This window comes from Corvus hawaiiensis, chromosome 38 (genome assembly GCF_020740725.1).
Source record: "Corvus hawaiiensis isolate bCorHaw1 chromosome 38, bCorHaw1.pri.cur, whole genome shotgun sequence".
In the NCBI taxonomy this organism is placed as follows: Eukaryota; Metazoa; Chordata; class Aves; order Passeriformes; family Corvidae; genus Corvus; species Corvus hawaiiensis.
In genome coordinates, this window is record NC_063250.1 from 100,671 (window position 1) to 124,853 (window position 24,183).

General features: G+C 63.9%; 1 protein-coding gene and 2 long non-coding RNA genes across 7 annotated transcripts; all 3 read right to left on the bottom strand.

The window, feature by feature from the left end:
- Window positions 1–1,174: 1,174 nt before the first annotated feature.
- Window positions 1,175–15,389, bottom strand: LOC125319245 (hydroperoxide isomerase ALOXE3-like). Its single transcript, XM_048290371.1, has 10 exons — window positions 15,113–15,389; window positions 12,994–13,167; window positions 10,481–10,624; window positions 8,295–8,489; window positions 7,052–7,138; window positions 5,057–5,226; window positions 3,418–3,539; window positions 2,901–3,001; window positions 2,428–2,598; window positions 1,175–1,877 (listed from the first exon to the last, which is right to left on the bottom strand). The coding sequence occupies exons 1-10, from the start codon at window positions 15,224–15,226 to the stop codon at window positions 1,698–1,700; spliced, it is 1,458 nt and encodes a 485-aa protein (XP_048146328.1). The 5' UTR covers window positions 15,227–15,389; the 3' UTR covers window positions 1,175–1,697.
- Window positions 13,178–14,508, bottom strand: LOC125319249. Its single transcript, XR_007200627.1, has 3 exons — window positions 14,247–14,508; window positions 13,259–13,416; window positions 13,178–13,227 (listed from the first exon to the last, which is right to left on the bottom strand). It is a non-coding gene; the product is annotated as an uncharacterized LOC125319249 (long non-coding RNA).
- A 5,120-nt stretch (window positions 15,390–20,509) lies between the features above and the next one.
- On the bottom strand, window positions 20,510–21,663 carry LOC125319250. 5 transcript variants are annotated; one of them, XR_007200630.1, is made up of 4 exons: window positions 21,624–21,663; window positions 20,749–21,242; window positions 20,665–20,706; window positions 20,510–20,584 (listed from the first exon to the last, which is right to left on the bottom strand). It is a non-coding gene; the product is annotated as an uncharacterized LOC125319250 (long non-coding RNA). The 5 variants fall into 5 exon arrangements; XR_007200629.1 differs by having other exon boundaries at window positions 20,556–20,595; window positions 20,647–20,706; XR_007200632.1 differs by lacking the exons at window positions 20,510–20,584; window positions 20,665–20,706 and adding exons at window positions 20,613–20,646; window positions 20,729–20,748 and having other exon boundaries at window positions 20,780–21,242.
- Between the last annotated feature and the right edge of the window lie 2,520 nt (window positions 21,664–24,183).

A 24,183-nucleotide genomic window follows, 5' to 3' on the forward strand; every position in this document is an offset into this window, starting at 1 on the left:
AGGACACCCCAAAACCCCTCGTTTGGGGGTACCCCAAAACTCCTTTGGGGGCACCCCAAAAACCCCTCATTTGGGGACACCCCAAAATTCCTTTGGGGGCACCCCAAAACCCCTTGTTTGGGGACACCTCGGGACACCCCAGAACCCCTCATTTGGGGACACCCGGGGACATCCCCGAACCCCTCATCTGGGGACACCCTAAAACCCCTCCTTTGGGGACACCTCAGAACCCCTCGTTTGGGGACACCTGGGGACACCCCAAAACCCCTCATTTGGGGACACCCCAAAACCACTTGGTTGGGGTGTGACAGTGAGGGATTGGTCATGGTGGCCGTGGTTGGGTCATGGTGGCCATGGTTGGGTTATAGTGGTCGTGGTTGGGTCATGGTGGCCATGGTTGGGTCATGATGGGCGTGGTTGGGTCATGGTGGCCATGGTTGGGTCATGGTGGCCATGGTTGGGGTGTGATGGCTATGGTTGGGTCATGGTGGCCGTGGTTGAGTCATGGTGGCCGTGGTTGAGTCATGGTGGCCATGGTTGGGATGTGATGGTCAGGGATTGGTCATGGTGGCCATGGTTGGGTCATGGTGGCCATGGATTGGTCATGGTGTTCATAGAAGGGTTCCAATGGCCATGGTTGGGTCATGGTGGCCAGGGTTGGGTCATGGTGGCCATGGAAGATTTCTGGTGGTCATGGTGGGGTTGTGGTGGCCTTGGAAGGTTTGTGGTGACCATGGAAGGCTTATGGTGGCCATGGCGGGGTTGTGGTGACCATGGAAGGTTTGTGGTGACCATGGAAGGTTTATGGTGGCCATGGCGGGGTTGTGGTGACCATTGCAGGTTTATGGTGGCCATGGCGGGGTTGTGGTGACCATGGAAGTTTTATGGTGACCATGGCAGGTTTATGGTGACCATGACAGGTTTATGGTGGCCATGGCGGGGTTGTGGTGACCCTGGAAGTTTTATGGTGACCATGGCAGGTTTATGGTGGCCATGGCGGGGTTGTGGTGACCATGGAAGGTTTATGGTGGCCATGGCGGGGTTGTGGTGGCCATGGAAGTTTTATGGTGGCCATGGCAGGTTTATGGTGGCCATGGCGGGGTTGTGGTGGCCATGGTCAGTACCTGGGCATGTGAGTCAGTGTCTGGGGTCACAGCCAAGACGCACCTGGAGCTGTGTGAGGAACCCTGAGGGGTTTTATTGCCATGAACCTGCCCAGGAGTGGTGGGGTGGGAGATGGGCCTGGCCAGGTGAGCCGGGGGTGGGGGTTGGGGACAGCAGGGGGATGCTGGGGACACATCTGGGGATTGTCCAAGGAGGTTGAGGACATCTTGGGGACACCCAGGAGAATTGGAGGGGACATCAAGGGAGTGTTGGGGACACACCAGGAAGTGATCCAGAGGTTGGGGACATCTCAAGGGGTTGGGGACACCCAGGAGAGTTGGTGACATCCAAGGGGGTGTTGGGGACATCTTGGGGTGAGAGAAAATTGGGATGGGACGGGTTGGGGACACCATGGGTGGGTTGAGGATGGTCCAGGGGAGTTGGGGCCACCCTGGATGTTGTTGGTGACATCCCAGTGACCGCTGGGGACACTCAGATGGAGATGCTCTCCTGGACGCAGGCGGGGACACTCTGGTGGCCATTGATGACACTCTAGTGGCCGTTGGTGACACCCCGGTGGCCCTTGGGGACACTCAGATGGAGATGCTCTCCTGGACGCAGGCGGGGTCCAGGTAGGGGTAGGGCAGGGCCAGCGCCGCGTTCCGGTCCTGGATGCGCCGGGAGATCCCGGCCAGGCGCTCCCGGAATGAGTCCAGGAGGCGCCGTGGGGCTGGACCGGTCAGCAGGTCCTGGGAGCGTGACCCCAGTGGGCGCTGGGGGGACAGGGGACTTTAGGGGACATCAGGGGACATCGAGGAGACCCCAAAACTGGGGCCACCATGGGGGTCATGAACCCCCAGTGTCCCAGCAGGTCCTGGGAGCGTGACCCCAGTAGGCGCTGGGGGGACAGGGGACATCAGAGGACATCAGGGGACATCGAGGAGACCCCAAAACCTGGGTCACCATCAGGGTCATGAACCCCCCGAAGGTCCCTGTCCCCACTGGGGTCGTGGTGTCCCCTCAAGTCTCAGATCCCCAAAGGGGTCCTGACCCCCCCAAGGTCCCTGTCCCCACCGGGGTCGTGGTGTCCCCTCAAAGCCCAGGTCCCCAATGGGCTCCTGAACCCCCCCAAGGTCCCTGTCCCCACCGGGGTCGTGGTGTCCCCTCAAAGCCCAGGTCCCCAATGGGGTCCTGACCCCTCCCCCCCCCCAAGGTCCCTGTCCCCCCTCACCAGGTCCCCACAGGGGTTATGGGGTCCCCATGGGTGTCCTGCCCACCCCCCCCCGTGTGTCCCTGTCCCCCCTCCTCGATGTCCCCTCTCACCGGCTCCCCTCCCTCGTAGCTGACCACGCTCAGCAGGGCCAGGAGGGCTCCGGTGGCCTCGGGGGACGGGAGTGTCTCCAACAGCAGCTCCTCGGTGGCCTCATCCTCGGTGGCCGGCGGTGGCCGCTGCAGCGTCCCCGGCGTGTTGGGCATCCAGGCTGCGTAGTCGTACTGGGGGAGGGGGACACCGGAAGGGTCAGTTGGGGTTCCCGGACCCCAAAACCTCCCCGAGGGTCACCTGGGTGCCACAGAGGTCACTCAGTTCCCGGTGGGGTCACTCCGGTGTTGTCACATCCCCGTGGCCACTGTGGCCACTGAGAGGCCACCTGATCACCCAGTGTTGGTCACATCCTCACGTCCACTGTGGCCACCAAAGGGGAGTTTGTGGCTACTGCTGAGCCCAATGGGTGCGTTCAGGTGTCTCCACCCCCCCCCCGTGTCCCGTGATGTCCCCAGATGTCCCCGGGTGCCACCTGGCCGCTGTTGACGGCCGCGTGCCGGGCGGAGCAGCAGAAGATGATCATGGTCAGGAACTTGACCAGCTCGGGGCGGCCGCAGAGCTTAGACGGGAAACCTGGGGGGGGGGGGGGGGGACAGAGGGGACGTCACCCAATGGGCGGTGTCACCCAATGGGGGGCGTCACCCACCACAGTGACGTCACACACCATGGAGGTGTCACCCAATGCGGCGATGTCACCCATCGTGGAGGCGTCACTGAATGTGGGTGTTACCCACCGCGGCGATGTCACCCACCGTGGGTGCGTCACCCATCACAATGTTGTCACCCACCATGGGGACATCACCCATCACAATGACATCACCCACCACAGGCCACCCCCATCACGTGACCAGCCCGGGGCATGGCCATGGGCGTGAGTGGGACCCTCCCATGTCTTGACCATGACCATGACCACGACCACGACCATCATCCATCACCGCAATGTCACCGTGGCCCCCTGATTGTCCCTGTCACCCCCCCATGTCCCCTACCCGTCTTCTCGTTGCCCAGGACGCCGTAGGTGAAGATCTCGCCCACCCACTCCTGCAGCTCCTCGTCCTCGGCCACGTCCTTGTCCTCGGCGTAGAAAAGTGCCACGATCCCCTCCACGTAGCTGGGACACCGCGGGGACACCGGTGACATTTGGGGACAGGGACAGGGCCACGCCTGCCGCACCCACGTCCCCCCTGTCCCCGCGTGGGTCCCTGTCCCCGTGTCCCCAGCCTGGCTGCCTCCACCCAACGTCATCTCTGTCCCCATCACTGCCGATGTCCCATCTCCGTGGCCCCATTCCTGTTGTCCCCTTCCTGTGGTCCTTGTCCCCATCCTCGCTGTCCCCATCAGTAGGGTCCCATCCTGTTGTCCCCATAATTCTCATCTCCATGTCCCCGTTGCCCCAATCCCCTCAACCCCGTCCCCCGTTCTCTTCATCCCCACCCTGTTGTCCCCATCTCCACCATTCCCATCTCCGTGTCCCCGTTGTCCCCATTCCCTTTGTCGCCATCCTCTTCATCCCCATTCCCATTGTCCCCATTGTCCCATCCCATCATCCCCACCATCCCCATCCCATTGTCCCCATTGTCCCCATCCCACTGTCCCCACCATTGCCACCTCCATGTCCCTGTCATCCCCATCCCATTGTCCCCATTGTCCCCACCATTCCCATCTCCGTGTCCCCGTTGTCCCCATTCCCTTTGTCCCCATCCTCTTCATCCCCATCCCATTGTCCCCATTGTTCATCCCATCATCCCCACCATTCCCATCCCATTGTCCCCACCATTGCCACCTCCATGTCCCCATTGTCCCCATTCCCTTTGTCCCCATCCTCATCCTCTTCATCCTCGTTCCATTGTCCCCACCATTGCCACCTCCATGTCCCTGTCATCCCAATCCCATTGTCCCCACCGTCCCCATCCCATTGTTCCTATTGTCCCATCCCATCATCCCCATCCCTTTGTCCCCACCATTGCCATCTCCTTGTCTCTGTCATCCCCATCCCATTATCTTCACCATTCCCATCTCCGTGTCCCCATTCCCTTTGTCCTCATCCTCCTCATTCCCATTCCCTTCATCCCCATTCCCATTGTCCCCACCATTCCCACATTCATGTCCCCATTGTCCCATCCCATTGTCCTCATCGTCCCCATTCCATTGTCCCCATTGTCCCATCCCATTGTCCTCATCGTCCCCATCCCATTGTCCCCATTGTCCCCATTGTCCCCATCCCACTGTCCTCACCATCCCCTCTCCATGTCCCTATTGTCCCCATCGTCCCCATCCTGCAGTCCCCACCATCCCCATGTCCCCATTGTCCCCCACCATCCCCATCCCCATGTCCCCATTGTTCCCATCTCCATGTCCCCATCATCCCCATCATTCCCATCTCCATGTCCCCATTGTCCCCATCCTGCTGTCCCCACCATCCCCCTCTCCATGACCCCATTGTCCCCACCATCCCCATCTCCATGTCCCCACCATCCCCATCTCCATGTCCCCATCATCCCCATCATCCCCATCATTCCCATCTCCATGTCCCCACCATCCCCATCTCCATGTCCCATTGTCCCCACTGTCCCCATCTCCATGTCCCCACCATCCCCCTCTCCCTGTCCCCTCCCCGCTGGCCCCCACCTCTCGATGGCCCCCCAGATGTCCAGGGCGTCGTCCCTGTAGTGGTACCCGGGGATGTCCCCGACCCCGCGCTCCTCCACGTCATCGGGGACGCACAGCTCCCGGTACGTCAGCGCCGCCGTCCCCCGGGCCACCAGCGCCAGCGTCCCCTCCCGCCCCACCGAGGTGGCCTGGGGACATTGCCACCCATCAGTGTCCACGTCCTGCCCCACCGAGGTGGCCTGGGGACATCGCCACCCCTCTGTGTCCACTCCCGCCCCACCGAGGTGGCCTGGGGACATTGCTATGACGTGGCCTGGGGACATCGCCACCCATCAGTGTCCACTCCCGCCCCACCAAGGTGGCCTGGGGACATCGCCACCCCTCAGTGTCCACTCCCACCCCACCGAGGTGGCCTGGGGACATCGCAACCCATCAGTGTCCACTCCCACCTCACCGAGGTGGCCTGGGGACATCGCCACCCATCAGTGTCCACTCCCACCTCACCAAGGTGGCCTGGGGACATTGCTATGACGTGGCCTGGGGACATCGCCACCCATCAGTGTCCCCTCCCACCTCACCGAGGTGGCCTGGGGACATTGCCATGACGTGGCCTGGGGACATCGCCACCCATCAGTGTCCCCTCCCACCTCACCGAGGTGGCCTGGGGACATCGCCACCCATCAGTGTCCACTCCTGCCCCACCCAGGTGGCCTGGGGACATTGCCACTCCTCAGTGTCCCCTCCCGCCCCACCGAGGTGGCCTGGGGACATCGCCACCCATCAGTGTCCCCTCCTGCCCCACCCAGGTGGCCTGGGGACATCGCCACCCATCAGTGTCCCCTCCCACCCCACCGAGGTGGCCTGGGGACATCGCCACCCATCAGTGTCCACTCCCACCTCACCGAGGTGGCCTGGGGACATCGCCACCCATCAGTGTCACTCCCACCTCACCGAGGTGGCCTGGGGACATTGCCACCCATCAGTGTCCACTCCCACCTCACCGAGGTGGCCTGGGGACATCGCCACCCATCAGTGTCCACTCCTGCCCCACCCAGGTGGCCTGGGGACATTGCCACTCCTCAGTGTCCCCTCCTGCCCCACCGAGGTGGCCTGGGGACATCGCCACCCATCAGTGTCCCCTCCTGCCCCACCGAGGTGGCCTGGGGACATCGCCACCAATCAGTGTCCACTCCCACCTCACCGAGGTGGCCTGGGGACATCGCCACCCATCAGTGTCCCTCCTGCCCCACCGAGGTGGCCTGGGGACATCGCCACCCATCAGTGTCCCCTCCCACCCCACCGAGGTGGCCTGGGGACATCGCGACCCATCAGTGTCCCCTCCCGCCCCACCGAGGTGGCCTGGGGACATCGCCACCCATCAGTGTCCCCTCCCACCTCACCGAGGTGGCCTGGGGACATTGCCATGACATGGCCTGGGGACATCGCCACCCATCAGTGTCCACTCCCACCTCACCGAGGTGGCCTGGGGACATCGCCACCAATCAGCGTCCACTCCCACCCCACCGAGGTGGCCTGGGGACATCGCGACCCATCAGTGTCCACTCCCGCCCCACCGAGGTGGCCTGGGGACATCGCCACTCCTCAGTGTCCCCTGTGTCCCCTCCCTGCAGTCCCAGGTCCCCACACCCATGGGGGAACCGGGTGTGCGAGTGACACCAGAGGTGGGACCCAGGTGTCCGAGTGTCCCCAGGGGGACCTGGGTGACACTGAGAGGGACTGAGGTGTCCGGGTGACACCAGGGGGGGACCCAGGTGTTCAGGTGTCCCCAGGAGGACCCAGGCGACACCGGGGGGGAACCCAGATGTCTGGGTGACACTGAGGGTGACTGAAATGTCCAGGTGACACCCGAGGTGGGACCCAGGTGTCCGGGTGACACCAGGTGACACCAGAGGGGGACCCAGGTGTCCGGGTGTCCCCAGAAGGACCCAGGTGACACCAGGGGGGTCCCAGGTGTCCGGGTGACACCAGGTGACCCCGGGGTGTCCGGCTGACCTGGTCGATGATGCCACCGGGGTTGAGCAGCGTCTCCCGTGCCAGGATGTTGATGTGGAAGGTGAAGCGCAAGTGGGGGAGGAGGAGCTGGGGACATTGGGGACATCAGGGACATTGGGGACACCATGGGGACACCATGGGGACATCGGGGACACCATGGGGACATTGGGGACACCATGGAGACACCATGGGGACATCAGGGACATCGGGGACATCGGGGACACCATGGGGACATCGGGGACATTGGGGACACCATGGGAACACCATGGGGACACCATGGGGACACCATGGGGACACCGGGGACATCGGGGACACCATGGGGACATTGGGGACATCAGGGACACCATGGGGACATCGGGGACACCATGGGGACATTGGGGACACCATGGAGACACCATGGGGACATCAGGGACATCGAGGACATCGGGGACACCATGGGGACATCGGGGGCACCATGGGGACACCATGGAGACACCGGGGACATCGGGGACACCATGGGGACATCGGGGACATCGGGGACATCAGGGACATTGGGGACACCATGGGGACATCGGGGACATTGGGGACACCATGGGGACATTGGGGACATCAGGGACACCATGGGGACATCAGGGACATTGGGGACACCATGGGGACACCATGGGGACATCGGGGACACCATGGGGACATCGGGGGCACCATGGGGACACCATGGAGACACCGGGGACATCGGGGACATCATGGGGACATCGGGGACATCGGGGACATCAGGGACATTGGGGACACCATGGGGACATTGGGGACATTGGGGACACCATGGGAACTATTGGGGACACTGGGGACATTGATGTGCGTATTTTGGGTTTGCTTTGGGTGTTTGGTGCGGTTCCAAGGTGCAGATTTTGGGGTGAGGATTTTAGGGTGCAGTTTTGGGGTCGAGGTGCAGGTTCTGGGGTGGGGATTTCGGGGTACATTTTTTGGGGTCAGGGTGCATTTTTTTGGGGTGGGGATTTCAGGGTGCATTTTTTGGGGTCGAGGTGCAGTTTTTTGGGCCCAGGTGCAGTTTGGGGTCAGGGTGCAGGTTTTGGGGTCGGGGTGCAGGTTTTGATGTCCAGGGTGCAGTTTCTGGGGTCAGGGTGCATTTTTTGGGCCCAGGTGCAGTTTTTGGGGATCAGGGTGCAGTTTTTGGGGTGGTGATGTCAGGGTGCGTTTTTTTGGGTTGGGGTGCAGTTTTTGGGCTCCCGCTGGGTTATTTCGGGGTTACCTGGTGCACGGGGTGGGCGGCCGGCAGGTGCTGGGTGGCCACGGCGAAGGCCTCGGCCAGGAAGTGGCCGTGCAGCAGGTGAGTGACCATCTCGTGCAGGACAAAGTGGGCGCCCCTCACCCACAGCTTGGCCAGTGCCCACCCCTGGCCCCCCGGCACGAAGATCGGGGACCCCGGCCCGGGGTGCTGTGACAGCTGTGGGGGACAGCGGGGGTCAGCGGGGGACAGGGGGACACTGAGGGGACACCCTGGGGACACCAGGGGGATGTGGGGTCATGGGGGGGTCAGCGGGGGACAGGGGGACACCGAGGGGACACCCTGGGGACACCAGGGGGATGTGGGGTCATGGGGGGTCAGTGGGGGACAGGGGGACACGGACGGACGGACGTGTGGGACATGAGGGGTCAGTGGGGACATGGGGGACATATGGGACATCTTGGGGACATGGGGGTGTGGAGGGACATGGAGACACCAGGGCGGTGGTGGCGAGGGGACAGCCGGGGGACATGGAGGACATGGGACACCTTGGGGACACCTTGGGAACACCACAGGGACGTGAGGGATTGGAACACCTTGGGGACGCCTTGGGGACATGGCGGATGTGGGACACCCTGGGACACCTGGAGGACATGGCAGATGTGGGACACCCTGGCGACACCTTGGGGACACCCTGGGGACACCTGGAGGACACGGGGTACAGGGGACACCTTGGGGACACCCTGGGACGCCTGGAGGATACCCTGGGGACACCTGGAGGACACGGGGTACAGGGGACACCCTGGGGACACCTTGGGGACACCCTGGGGACACCTGGAGGACACGGGGTACAGGGGACACCCTGGGGACACCTTGGGGACACCCTGGGGACACCTGGAGGACACGGGTACAGGGGACACCTTGGGGACACCCTGGGGACACCTTGGGACACCTGGCGGACATGGCGGACGTGGGGGACACCTTGGGGACACCCTGGGGACACCTTGGGGACACCTGGCGGACATGGCGGACGTGGGGACACCTTGGGGACACCTTGGGACCCTGGGGACACGGCCTGGAGGACAGGGGGTACAGAGGACACCTTGGGGACACCTGGAGGACACAGGGTACAGGGGACACCTTGGGGACACCCTGGGGACACCCTGGGGACACCTGGAGGACACAGGGTACAGGGGACACCTTGGGGACACCCTGGGGACGCCTGGAGGACACCTGGAGGACATGGCAGATGTGGGGACACCCTGGGGACACCTTGGGGACACCCTGGGGACACCTTGGGGACACCTGGAGGACACCTGGAGGACACGGGGTACAGGGGACACCTTGGGGACACCCTGGGGACACCTGGGGGACACCCTGGCGACACCTTGGGGACACCCTGGGGACACCCTGGGGACACCTGGGGGACACGGGGTACAGGGGACACCTTGGGGACACCCTGGGGACACCCTGGGGACACCTGGAGGGACATGGGGTACAGGGGACACCCTGGGGACACCTTGGGGACACCTTGGGGACACCTGGAGGACACCTGGAGGACACGGGGTACAGGGGACGCCTTGGGGACACCCTGGGGACACCTGGGGGACACGGGGTACAGGGACACCTTGGGGACACCCTGGGGACACCTGGGGGACACCCTGGCGACACCTTGGGGACACCCTGGGGACACCCTGGGGACACCTGGGGGACACGGGGTACAGGGGACACCTTGGGGACACCCTGGGGACACCCTGGGGACACCTGGAGGGACATGGGGTACAGGGGACACCCTGGGGACACCTTGGGGACACCTGGAGGACACCTGGAGGACACGGGGTACAGGGGACGCCTTGGGGACACCCTGGGGACACCTGGAGGGACATGGGGTACAGGGGACACCCTGGGGACACCTTGGGGACACCTGGAGGACACCTGGAGGACACGGGGTACAGGGGACACCTTGGGGACACCCTGGGGACACCTTGGGGACACCTGGAGGACACCTGGAGGACACGGGGTACAGGGGACGCCTTGGGGACACCCTGGGGATACCTGGGGGACACCCTGGCGACACCTTGGGGACACCCTGGGGACACCTTGGGGACACCCTGGGGACACCTTGGGGACACCCTGGGGACACCTTGGGGACACGGCCGGGCCGGGGAGGGTCCCGAAGGGGCGATTTTGGGGGGCAGGCGGGGCCGTACCTGGATGGCCACGGGCAGGAGGCGGCCGCGGGGGCTGAGCCAGAGCAGGCAGAGGGGCGCGGCCACGAACTGGGGGTGGCCCCCGATGGCCCCCGTGGGGAGCCCCTCGAGCAGCGCGTAATCGGCCAGGAAGAGGCGCCCGCCCTGCGCCCCCAGACCCTGAGACCCCCGGCAAGGGCGAGACCCCCGGGGGACCCCCCACCCACAAAAAAAAAACCCCAAAGGGAACCACCGGGAAACCCCTTCCCATCCTCACCCCCCCCTCCCCAGATCCGTCCTGGAGAGCTGGGAAACCTCCCCACCTCCCCCCCCCCCAGACACCCCCCAAAAATGGGAACCCCTGGGAAACCCCCCCAAAACGCTCCCAAAAATGGGAACCCCTGGGAAACCCCCCAAAAATGGGAACCCCTGGGAAACCCCCCTCAAAACGGCCCCAAAAATGGGAACCCCCGGGAAACCCCCCAAAAATGGGAACCCCTGGGGAACCCCCCCCAGACACCCCCCAAAAATGGGAACCCCCGGGAAACCCCCCAAAAATGGGAACCCCTGGGGAACCCCCCCCCAGACACCCCCCAAAAATGGGAACCCCTGGGAAACCCCCAAAAATGGGAACCCCCCCAGACACGCCCCAAAAATGGGAACCCCCCCCAAAACGCCCCCCAAAAATGGGAACCCCCGGGAAACCCCCCCAAAACGGCCCCCAAAAATGGGAACCCCTGGGAAACCCCCCCAAAACGGCCCCCAAAAATGGGAACCCCCCCAGACACCCCCAAAAATGGGAAACCCTCCCAAAACGGCCCCCAAAAATGGGAACCCCTGGGAAACCCCCCCAAAATGGGAACCCCGGGAAACCCCCAAAAATGGGAACCCCTGGGAAACCCCCCCCAAAACGGCCCCCAAAAATGGAAACCCCTGGGAAACCCCCCAAAAATGGAATCCCCGGAAACCCCCCAGACACCCCCAAAAATGGGAACCCCGGGAAACCCCCAAAAATGGGAAACCCCCCAAAAATGGGAACCCCTGGGAAACCCCCCAAAAATGGGAACCCCCCCGGGAAACCCCTCAAAAATGGGAACCCCCGGGAAACCCCCCCAAAAATGGGAACCCCTGGGAAACCCCCCCCAAACGCCCCCAAAAATGGGAACCCCCGGGAAACCCCCCCAAAACGGCCCCAAAAATGGGAACCCCCCCCAGACACCCCCAAAAATGGGAAACCGCCCCCCCCCCGACACCCCCCAAAAATGGGAACCCCCGGGAAACCCCCCCAGACACCCCCAAAAATCCGGGGTCCCCAATGCCACCCCCCTGGGACCCCCCCAAATTTTGGGGTCCCCACCATCCCGCGGCCACCCAAACCCCCCAAATCCTGGGATCCTCCCCCAAAATCCTGAGGTTACCCCAAAATTCTGGGGTCTCCATCAATTCTGGAGCCCCCCCAAATTCTGGGGTCCCCATCACCCCTTGGGACCCCCCAAACCCTGGGACACCCCAAATCCTGGGACACCCCAAATCCTGGGGTTTCCCCCCCCCCAGTTCCTGGTTCTCCCCCCGGATTTGGGGTTTTTGGTTTTTTGGGGGGTTTTTGGGGGTTTTTTGGGTTCTGTTGGGGCTTTGGGCTTTTTTGGGGTTTTGGGGGTTTTTTGGGGGGTTTTGGGGTTGTGGGATCTTTTGGGGTTTTGGGGGCTTTGGGTTTTTGGGGTTTTTTGGGGGTTTTGGGGCTTTTTGGGGTTTTTGGGTTTTTTTTGGTTTTTGGGGTTTTTGGGGTATTTGGGGTTTTTTTTTGTTGTTGTTTTTGGGTTTTGGGGTTTTTTGGTTTTTTGGGGGGATTTTGGGGGTTTTTTGGGGGGTTGGGGGGTTTTGGGGGTCTTGGGGGTTTCTTTTGGGGTTTGGGGATTTTTTTGGGTTTTTTGGGGTTTTTGGGTTTTTTGGCTTTTTTTTTGGTTTTTTGGGGGTTTTTTGGGTTTTGGGGGTTTTGGAGGGTTTTTGGGGTTTGGGGTTTTTTTGGTTTTTTTTTTTTGTTTTTGGGGTTTTTTGGGGGGTTTCTTGGGTTTTTGGGTTTTTTTGGAGTTTTTTGGGTTTTTTGGGGGGTTTTTCGGGGTTTTGGGGTTTTTTGGGGGGTTTTTGGTGGGTTTTTGGGTTTTTTTGAGTTTTTGGGGTTTTTTGGGTGTTTTGGGGGGGTTTGGGTTTTTTGGGGTTTTTTGGTTTTTTGGTTTTTGTTTTTTGGGTGGTTTGGGGGGGGTTTGGGGTTTTTTGGGGTTTTTTGGGGTTTTTGGGGTTTTTTGTGGTTTTTTGGGTTTTTGGGGGTTTGGGGGTTTTTTGGTTTTTTTTTTGTTTGTTTTTTTGGGGGGTTTTGGGTTTTTGGGGGTTTGGGGGTTTTTTGTTTTTTTTTTTTGTTTTTTGGGGGTTTTTTGGGTTTGGGGGTTTTTTGTTTTGTTTTTTGGGGGGGTTTTGGGTTTTTTTTTTTGTTTTTTGGGGGTTTTTTGGGTTTTTTTGGGGTGCCGGGGGTCGCTCACCTCCATCTCCCTGCCCAGGGAGGTGCCGGGGCCGAGGCTGGGGGCCACCATCGGGGGGGTGACGGGGAAGTTGGGGGGCAGGCGGGGGCAGCGGCGCAGCAGGACGGGGTTCACCCCGCTCAGGAACTGCTCTCCCGAAAAACGCGTCCTCCTGCCAGTGCTGCACCACGTACTCTGGGGGGCACGGGGACACTTGGGGACACCTGGGGACACCTGGGGGCACCTCGGGGACACCTGGGGATACCTGGGGATACCTGGGGGACACCTGGGGACACCTGGGGACACCTCGGGGACACCTCGGGGACACCTGGGGATACCTGGGGGACACCTGGGGACACCTGGGGACACCTCGGGGACACCTCGGGGACACCTGGGGACACCTGGGGGCACCTCGGGGACACCTCGGGGACACCTCGGGGACACCTGGGGACACCTGGGGGACACCTGGGGACACCTGGGGACACCTGGGGACACCTTGGGGACACTTGGGGGCACCTCGGGAACACTTGGGGACACCTCAGGGACACCTGGGGGCACCTGGGGACACTTGGGGACACCTGGGGACACCTGGGGACACCTCAGGGACACCTGGGGGACACCTGGGGGCACCTCGGGGACACCTCAGGGACACCTGGGGATACCTGGGGATACCTGGGGGACACCTGGAGACACCTCAGGGACACCTGGGGACACTTGGGGACACCTGGGGACACCTCGGGGACACCTGGGGACACTTGGGGATACTTCGGGGACACCTGGGGGACACCTGGGGCACTTGGGGACAACTCGGGGACACTTGGGGGCACCCGGGGGACACCTGGGGACACCTGGGGGCACCTCGGGGACACCTGGGGGCACCTCGGGGACACCTGGGGACACCTGGGGGCACCTCGGGGACACCTCGGGGACACCTGGGGACACTTGGGGATACTTCGGGGACACCTGGGGGACACCTGGGGCACTTGGGGACAACTCGGGGACACTTGGGGGCACCCGGGGGACACCTGGGGACACCTGGGGGGCACCTCGGGGACACCTGGGGGCACCTCGGGGACACCTGGGGACACCTGGGGGCACCTCGGGGACACCTGGGGATACTTCGGGGACACCTGGGGACACCTGCGGACACGTGGGGACACCTGGGGATACTTCGGGGACACCTGGGGACACCTGGGGGCACCTCGGGGACACCTGGGGATACTTCGGGGACACCTGGGGACACCTGGGAGCACCTCGGGGACACCTGGGGATACTTCGGGGACACCTGGGGACACCTGGGGACACCTCAGGGACACCTGGGGACACCTGGGGGACACCTGGGGGACACCTGGAGACACCTCAGGGACACTTGGGGGCACTTGGGGACACCTTGGAGACACCTCGGGGACACCTCGGGGACACCTGGGGACACCTGGGGGACACTTGGGACACTTGGGGCACCTCGGGGACACTTGGGGGACACCTGGGGGACACCTTGAGGATTCCTGGCACCCCCCATATCCCTCTTGGGACCCCCAGGACCCCCCAAACTCCTGGGACCGCCCCCAAATCCCTGAGATCTCCCTGGGCTCCCCCCAAATTCTGGGGACCCCCCAGGTCCCCCCGTGTCCCCCCTGGGAACCCCCAAATTCTGGGGACCCCCCCAGGTCTCCCCCGTGTCCCCCTTGGGAACCCCCAAATTTTGGGGACCCCCCGTGTCCCCCCCGTGTCCCCCCCGTGTCCCCCGTCCCCGGAACCCCCAAATTCTGGGGACCCCCTGTGTCCCCCTCGTGTCCCCCTTGGGAACCCCCAAATTTTGGGGACCCCCCGTGTCCCCCCCGTGTCCCCCCCGTGTCCCCCTTGGGAACCCCCAAATTTTGGGGACCCCCCAGGTCCCCCCCGTGTCCCCCTTGGGAACCCCCAAATTCTGGGGACCTCCCAAGTCCCCCCCCGTGTCCCCCTTGGAACCCCCAAATTTTGGGGACCCCCCGTGTCCCCCCCGTGTCCCCCTTGGGAACTCCCAAATTCTGGGGACCTCCCAAGTCCCCCCCGTGTCCCCCTTGGGAACCCCCAAATTTTGGGGACCCCCCCGTGTCCCCCCCGTGTCCCCGATGTCCCCCGGGGGGGGAGGGGCACCCACCGCTGATGGGGGGTCCCGGGACCCTCGAGGGCCTCCCGGACGTCCCCGAAGCTGCTCCAGGACCCCCCAGAACGGAGCCCCCGGAGCCGGATCCGGATCTGGCTGGGGGGACATTGGGGACGTTACTGGGGATACTGGGGGGACATTGGGGACGTTACTGGGGACACTGGGGACACCGGGGATGATACTGGGGACGTTAGTGGGGTCATTACTGGGGACATTGGGGATGTTACTGGGGACACTGGGGACATTACTGGGGACATTACTAGGGACATTACTGGGGACACTGGGGACACTGGGGGGACATTGGGGATGTTACTGGGGACACTGGGGACATTGGGGATATTACTGGGGACACTGGGGACATTGGGGACATTACTGGGGACATTACTGGGGACACTGGGGACACTGGGGGGGACATTGGGGACGTTACTGGGGACACTGGGGACACTGGGGACACTGGGGACATTGGGGATATTACTGGGGACACTGGGGACATTGGGGACACAGTGGGGACACTGGGGACATTGGGGACATTGGGGACGTTACTGGGGACATTACTGGGGACATTGGGGGGATACTGGGGACATCGGGGATGTTACTGGGGACATTGGGGATGTTACTGGGGACACTGGGGACACAGTGGGGACACTGGGGACATTGGGGATGTTACTGGGGACACTGGGAGCACTGGGGACATTGGGGACGTTACTGGGGACATTGGGGATGTTGGGGACATTACTGGGGACACTGGGAACACTGGGGACACTGGGGGGACACTGGGGACATTGGGGACATTACTGGGGACACTGGGGGGGACATTGGGGATGTTACTGGGGACACTGGGGACACTGGGGGGATACTGGGGACATTGGGGATGTTACTGGGGACACTGGGGACAGTGGGGACATTATTGGGGACGCTGGGAACACTGGGGACATTGGGGGACATTGGGGACATTATTGGGGACACTGGGGACACTGGGGACACTGGAGGGACACTGGGGACATTACTGGGGACACTGGGGACATTATTGGGGACACTGGGGACACTGGAGGGACATTGGGGGGACACTTGGGGACACTGGGGGGCCGTTGGGCTGTGTGGGGACACGAAGGGCCCTGGGGGATGTGGGGATGGAGAAGGGACACACAAGGGTGGGGACATGGGGACACCCAAGGACAAAGAGATGGGTGGGGCCGGCCAGGACCCTCGATGACCCTTGGGGACCCTTGATGACCCCTGATGATCCTCAGGGTCCCTCGATGACCCTTGGGGACCCTTGATGACCCTTGATGACCCTCAGAGTCCCTCGATGACCCTTGGGGACCCTTGATGACCCCTGATGACCCTCAGGGTCCCTCGATGACCCTTGGGGACCCTTGATGACCCCGATGACCCTCAGAGTCCCTTGATGACCCTTGGAGACCCTTGATGACCCTTGATGACCCTCAGAGTCCCTTGATGACCCTTGGGGACCCTTGATGACCCCTGATGATCCTCAGGGTCCCTCGATGACCCTTGGGGACCCTTGATGACCCTTGATGACCCTCAGAGTCCCTCGATGACCCTTGGGGACCCTTGATGACCCCTGATGACCCTCAGGGTCCCTCGATGACCCTTGGGGACCCTTGATGACCCCGATGACCCTCAGAGTCCCTTGATGACCCTTGGAGACCCTTGATGACCCTTGATGACCCTCAGAGTCCCTTGATGACCCTTGGGGACCCTTGATGACCCCTGATGATCCTCAGGGTCCCTCGATGACCCTTGGGGACCCTTGATGACCCTTGATGACCCTCAGAGTCCCTTGATGACCCTTGGGGACCCTTGATGACCCTTGATGACCCTCAGAGTCTCTTGATGACCCTTGGGGACCCTTGATGACCCCTGATGATCCTCAGGGTCCCTCGATGACCCTTGGGGACCCTTGATGACCCCTGATGACCCTCAGAGTCCCTTGATGACCCTTGGAGACCCTCAATGACCCTTGATGACCCTTGATGACTCTCAATGGCCCTTGGGGACCTTTGATGACCCTGAGGGACCCTTGGTGACCCTCAATGCCCCTTGATGACCCCCAGTGACCCTCAATGCCCCCTGATGGCCCTCAATGACCCCTGATGACCCTCAATGACTCTCAATGACCCTCAATGTCCCCCGATGGCCCTCAATGCCCCACAATGACCCCCGATGACCCTCAAGGCCTCCTGATGACCCTCAGTGACCCTCAATATCCTCCGATGACCCCCAATGACCCTCAATGCCCCCAATGACCCCCAATGCCCCTCAATATCCTCCGATGACCCTCAATGCCCCACAATGACCCCCGATGACCCTCAATGCCCCCAATGACCCTCAATGCCCCCTGATGCCCCCTGATAGCCCTCAACACCCCCCGATGACCCTCAATGCTCCCTGATGCCCCCTGATAGCCCTCAACACCCCTGATGACCCTCAATGCTCCCTGATGCCCCCTGATAGCCCTCAACACCCCCCGATGACCCTCAATGCCCCCTGATGCCCCCTGATAGCCCTCAACACCCCCCGATGACCCTCAATGCCCCCTGATGCCCCCTGGTAGCCCTCAACACCCCCCGATGACCCTCAATGCCCCCTCCGTCCCCGCTGTCCCCGCGGTGTCACCGACGCAGCGCTGGCGCGGGCGGCGATCTGGGCGCGGTGGGCGAGGGGGAAGCTCAGGGTGGGCGATAGCTCAGGGGGTGGCCCCGGTGACGTCATCGGCCCCGGTGACGTCATCGACAGGGGCTCGGGCGGCGGTGACGTCATCGCTGGGGACGCGGGCGGGGGCGGCCACGGGCACAGGGACGGGGGCAGCGCCCGCAGGCACCACGGCCACCCCGGGGCGTAGGGAGCCCACCTGGGGACAGGGACACCACTGACCAGCAGTGACCAGCAGGGACCACCCACTGCCGGTCACCTCCCAGTGCTCCCCAGTAACCACCAGTGACTGCCCCAGGGACTGCCCAGGGATCACCAGTGCCCAGCCGGCGCCCACCAGTGATTGCCAGTGACCGGCACTGACCACCACTGACCACCACTGACCACCACTGACCACCCAGTTCCTCCCAGTGCCCTCCCAGTCCCTCCCAGTCCACTCCATTCCCCCCCAGTCCCCTCCCAGTCCCCTCCCAGTCCCCCCCAGTGCCCTCCCAGTCCCCTCCAGTCCCTCCCAGTGTCCTCCAGTCCCCTCCCTCCCCCCACAGTGCCCTCCCAGTCCCTCCCAGTTCCCCCAGTTCGCACTGGAAGGCCTCCTTGCGCTCCCTCCGCTCCTCCTGGCGCTGCTGCAGCAGCTGCGGCTCCCGAGCGGCGTCACGGGGGGTCCGGGCTGGGGACATTGGGGGGACATTGGGGACACTGGGGACACTGGGGGGACATGGGAGGACATTGGGGGACCTCGGGGACATTGGGGACATTGGGGACACTGGGGGGACATTGGGGGGACATTGGGGACACTGGGGACACTGGGGGGACATGGGAGGATGTTGGGGGACCTCGGGGACACTGGGGACAATGGGGGATTGGGGGGGACATTGGGGACACTGGGGACACTGGGGGGACATGGGAGGACACTGGGGGACCTCGGGGACATTGGGGACATTGGGGACATTGGGGGATTGGGGACATTTGGGACATCGGGGACAGAGAGGACATGGGGGACACAGGAGGACCTTGGGGGACCTTGGGGACGTTGAGGACATTGGGGAATTGGGGACACTGGGGACACTGGGGACATTGGACACTGGGGACACTGGGGGGACACAGGAGGACCTTGGGAGATCTTGGGACGTTGGGGACATTGGGGGATTGGGGGGGCAATGGGGGATTGGGGACATTGGGGGGACATGGGAGGACCTTGGGGGACCTCGGGGACATTGGGGGATTGGGGGCATTGGAGACATTGGGGGCATTGGGGACATTGGGGCGATTGGGGACATTGGGGGATTGGGGACATTGGGGGGACACAGGAGGACCTTGGGGGATCTTGGGACATTGGGGGATTGGGGACATTGGGGGATTGGGGACATTGGGGACATTGGGGACATTGGGGGGACATTGGGGACATTGGGGACATTGGGGACATTGGGGGCATTGGGGGGACATTGGGGACATGGAGCACATTGGGGATATTGGGGGATTGGGGACACTGGTGGGGCATTGGGGGGACATTGGGGGATTGGGGACATTTGGGAGGACATTGGGGGGACACAGGAGGACCTTGGGGACGTTGAGGACATTAGGGGATTGGGGACACTGGGGACACTGGGGACATTGGACACTGGGGACACTGGGGGGACACAGGAGGACCTTGGGAGATCTTGGGACGTTGGGGACATTGGGGGATTGGGGACATTGGGGGGACATGGGGACATGGGGACATTGGGGACATTGGAGGAACATTGGGGGATTGGGGGCATTGGGGACATTGGGGACATTGTGGGGACATGGGAGGACCTTGGGGGATCTTGGCACCTTGGGGACATTGGGGGATTGGGGACATTTGGGACATCGGGGACAGAGAGGACACGTGGGACACAGGAGGATCTTGGGGACACTGGGGACATTGGGGGGACACTGGGAGGACATTGGGGAGACACAGGAGGGCTACTGGGGACCTGTCCCCAAGTGTCCCCGTACCTGTCCCCTCCCGCAGCTCCAGGTGGCCGCTGTCCAGCCAGCGGTGACACGGGAAGGTGGCCGCGGGGCTGTCCCCAGGGTGAGGCCCGGTGACGGTGACGGTGGCGCAGAACCAGCGGTCGGGGACAAGGGACAGCAGCGGCTCCTTGTGCAGCCGGAGCCGCAGGAGCGTCCCCAAGGGCCGCGGGGACGTCACCTCCACCCACAGCGTCTGGGGACAGCTCGGTGTCACCTGGGGGGCACCTGGGGCACACAGGTGTCACCTGGGTGTCACCTGGGTGGTACCTGGGGCACCTGGGGCACCTGGGACACCTGGGACACCTGGGTGTTACCTGTGTGCCACCCGTGTGCCACCTGTGTGCCACCTGGGACACCTGGGGCACCTGGGGCACACGGGTGTCACCTGGGTGGTACCTGGGGCACCTGGGTGTCACCTGGGTGGTACCTGAGTGTTACCTGGGGCACCTGGGGCACCTGGGTGTCACCTGAGTGTCACCTGGGTGTCACCTGGGTGTCACCTGTGTGTTACCTGGGGCACCTGGGGCACCTGGGTGTCACCTGGGGCACCTGGGTGTCACCTGGGTGTCACCCGGGACACCCGTGTGTCACCTGTGTGTCACCTGGGACACCTGGGACACCTGGGTGTCACCTGGGTGTCACCTGGGTGTCACCCGGGACACCCGTGTGTCACCTGTGTGTCACCTGGGACACCTGGGACACCTGGGTGTCACCTGTGTGTCACCTGTGTGTCACCCGGGACACCCGTGTGTCACCTGTGTGTCACCTGGGACACCTGGGACACCTGGGTGTCACCTGTGTGTCACCTGTGTGTCACCCGGGACACCCGTGTGTCACCTGTGTGTCACCTGGGACACCTGGGACACCTGGGGCACCTGGGTGCCACCTGTGTGCCACCTGTGGGACACCTGGGACACCTGTATGTCACCTGTGTGCCACCTGGGACATCTGTGTGCCACCTGGGTGCCACCTGTGTGCCACCTGTATCACCTGTGTGCCACCTGTGTGTCACCTGAGTGCCAGCTGGGACACCTGGGGCACCTGGGACACTTGGGGCACCTGGGACACCTGGGTGCCACCTGTATGTCACCTGTGTGTCACCTGAGACACCTGTGTGCCACCTGTGTGTCACCTGGGACACCTGGGGCACCTGGGACACCTGGGTGTCCCCTCTGTGTCACCCGTGTGCCACCTGGGGCACCTGGGGCACCTGGGTGCCACCTGGGACACCTGGGGCACCTGGGACACCTGGGACACCTGTGTGCCACCTGTATCACCTGTGTGCCACCTGTGTGTCACCTGAGTGCCAGCTGGGACACCTGGGGCACCTGGGACACTTGGGGCACCTGGGACACCTGGGTGCCACCTGTGTGCCACCTGGGGCACCTGGGACACCTGGGACACCTGGGTGCCACCTGTGTCACCTGTATGTCACCTGGGGCACCTGGGGCACCTGCGTGTCCCCTCTGTGTCACCCGTGTGCCACCTGGGGGGCACCTGGGGCACCTGTGTGCCACCTGTATCACCTGTGTGCCACCTGTGTGTCACCTGTGTGCCAGCTGGGACACCTGGGACACTTGGGGCACCTGTATGTCACCTGGGTGTCCCCTCTGTGTCACCTGGGTGTCACCCGGGACACCTGTGTGTCACCTGGGACACCTGGGGCACCTGGGTGCCACCTGTGTCACCTGGGTGCCACTTGTGTGTCACCTGTGTGCCACCTGAGTGTCACCTGTGTCACCTGGGACACCTGGGTGCCACCTGGGTGCCACCTGTGTCACCTGGGTGCCACTTGTGTGTCACCTGTGTGCCACCTGAGTGTCACCTGTGTCACCTGGGACACCTGGGTGCCACCTGGGTGCCACCTGTGTCACCTGGGTGTCACCTGTGTGTCACCTGGGACACCTCCCTGTCCCCCCCCGGGCCACCCCTTGTGTCACCCACAGTGCCCCCCCCGTCCCCCCTCATCCTTCCCACTCCCTCCCAGTGCCTCCCAGTTCCCTCCCAGTGCCCCCCAGTTCCCTCCCAGTGCCTCCCAGTCCCTTCCCCGTCTCTCCCAGTGCCCCTCGGTTCTCTCCCAGTATCCCCCAGTCCCTCCCCAGTGTCCCCCAGTTCCCTCCCAGCGCCCCCCAGTCCCTCCCAGTGCCTCCCCAGTGTCCCCTAATTCCCTCCCAGCATCCCAATTCCCTCCCCGTGTCCCCCAGTTCCCTCCCAGTTCCTTCCCAGTTCCCTCCCAGTGCCCCCCAGTCCCTCCCAATCCCCTCCCAGTTCTCTCCCAGCGCCCCCCAGTTCCCTCCCAGTGCCCTCCAGTTCCCTCCCAGTGCCCCCCAGTTCCCTCCCAGTGCCCCCCAATTCCCTCCCAGTCCCTCCCAGTGCCCTCCCAGCACCCCCCAATTCCCTCCCAGTGCCCCCCAATTCCCTCCCAGTCCCTCCCAGTGCCCCCCAATTCCCTCCCAGTCCCTCCCAGTGCCCTCCCAGCACCCCCCAATTCCCTCCCAGTGCCCCCCAATTCCCTCCCAGTCCCTCCCAGTGCCCTCCCAGCACCCCCCAGTCCCTCCCAGTGCCCCCCAATTCCCTCCCAGTGCCCCCCAGTGCCCTCCCAGCACCCCCCAGTCCCTCCCAGTGCCCCCCAATTCCCTCCCAGTCCCTCCCAGTCCCTCCCAGTGCCCCCCCAGCGCACTCACGGAGCCGGGCCGCAGGCAGTGCCGGGGCCAGCTGAGGTGGCACGGGGGGGCCACCCCCGCTGTCCCCTCCAGGCTCAGGGTGACGGTCCCCAGGGTGCCCCCCCCCCACTGGCCCCCCGTGGTCACCCCCAGGCGGTACCGCGCCCCTCCCCCACCCGGGGGGGTCCCCGCGGGGACATCGGGGGACGCCAGGGTCACCCCGGGGTCACTCGAGGGTCACTCGGGGGTCCCTTGGGTGGCCCTGGCGTCACTCGGGGGTCCCTGGGGGGGTTTTGGGGTCCTTTGGGGGTCCCTTGGGGGTCCTTGGGGGGCTCTGGGGTCCCTTGGGTGGCCCTGGGGTCTCTCAGGGGTCCCTTGGGGGTCCCTAAGGGGTCCTTGGGGGTCCCTGAGGGGTTCTGGGGTCCCTGAGGGGTCCCTGGGGGCTTTTGGGGTCCCTTGGGTGGCCCTGGGGGGTCCTTGGGGGGGTTCTGGGGTCCCTCAGGGGTCCCTTGGGAGGTCCTTGGGGTGGCCCTGGGGGGCTCTGGGGTTCCCTTAGGGGGTTCTGGGGTCCCTTGGGGGTCCCTGAGGGGCTCTGGGGTCCCCCGGGGATCCCTTGGGGGTCCCTGGGGGGGTTTGGGGGTCCTTTGGGGGTCCCTTGGGGGTCCCTGAGGGGCTCTGGGGTCCCCCGGGGATCCCTTGGGGGTCCCTGGGGGGGTTTTGGGGTCCCTCGGGGGTCCCTTGGGGGTTCCTGGGGGGGGGGGGGTTGGGGTCTTTTGGGGGTTCCTGGGGGTTCCTTGGGTGGCCCTGGGGTCCCTGAGGGGTCCTTGGGGGGTTTTGGGGTCCCTCGGGGGTCCCTAAAGGGTCCTTGGGGGGCTCTGGGGTCCCTCAGGGGTCTTTGAAGGGTCCCTTGGGAAGTTTGGGGTCCCTTGGGTGGCCCTGGGGTCCTTGAGGGGTCCTTGGGGGTCCCTAAGGGGTCCTTGGGGGTCCCTGAGGGGTTCTGGGGTCCCTGAGGGGTCCCTGGGGGGTCCTTGGGGTGGCCCTGGGGTCCCTGAGGGGTCCTTGGGGGGTTTTGGGGTCCCTCGGGGGTCCCTAAAGGGTCCTTGGGGGTCCCTGGGAGGTTTTGGGGTCCCTGAGGGGTCCTTGGGGGGCTCTGGGGTCCCTTGGGTGGCCCTGGGGTCCCTGAGGGGTCCTTGGGGGTCCCTGGGAGGTTTTGGGGTCCCTTGGGGGTCCCTGGGGGCTTTTGGGGTCCCTGAGGGGTCCCTGGGGGTCCCTGAGGGGTCCTTGGGGGGTCCTTGGGGTCCCTCGGGGTCCTCGGGGCGCTCCTGGGGCCCTGCAGCTCCTGGATGGGCTCCGCTCCTGCCCCAGTCCCTCCCAGTCCCTCCCAGTTCCTCCCAGTTCCCTCCCAGTTCCTCCCAGTTCCCTCCCAGTTCCCTCCCAGTCTCCTCCCAGTCCCTCCCAGTTCCCTCCCAGTCCCTCCCAGTCCCTCGGCCGGTCAGGGCACTCCTGGGCCCCCAGGAATGTCGGGGCTCTCCCAGTTCCATCCCAGTTCCACCACTGGGCCCAGTCAGACCAGTTCCACCCTGCTGGCGTCAGCCACCCCCGGACCAGTTACACCCCAGTTGCGTCCCAGTTCATCCCAGTTGCGACACTGGGGCTGAGCTCTGCCCCAGTTCCATCCCAGTTCATCCCAGTTCCATCCCAGCTCCATCCCAGTTCACTCCAGTTCCATTC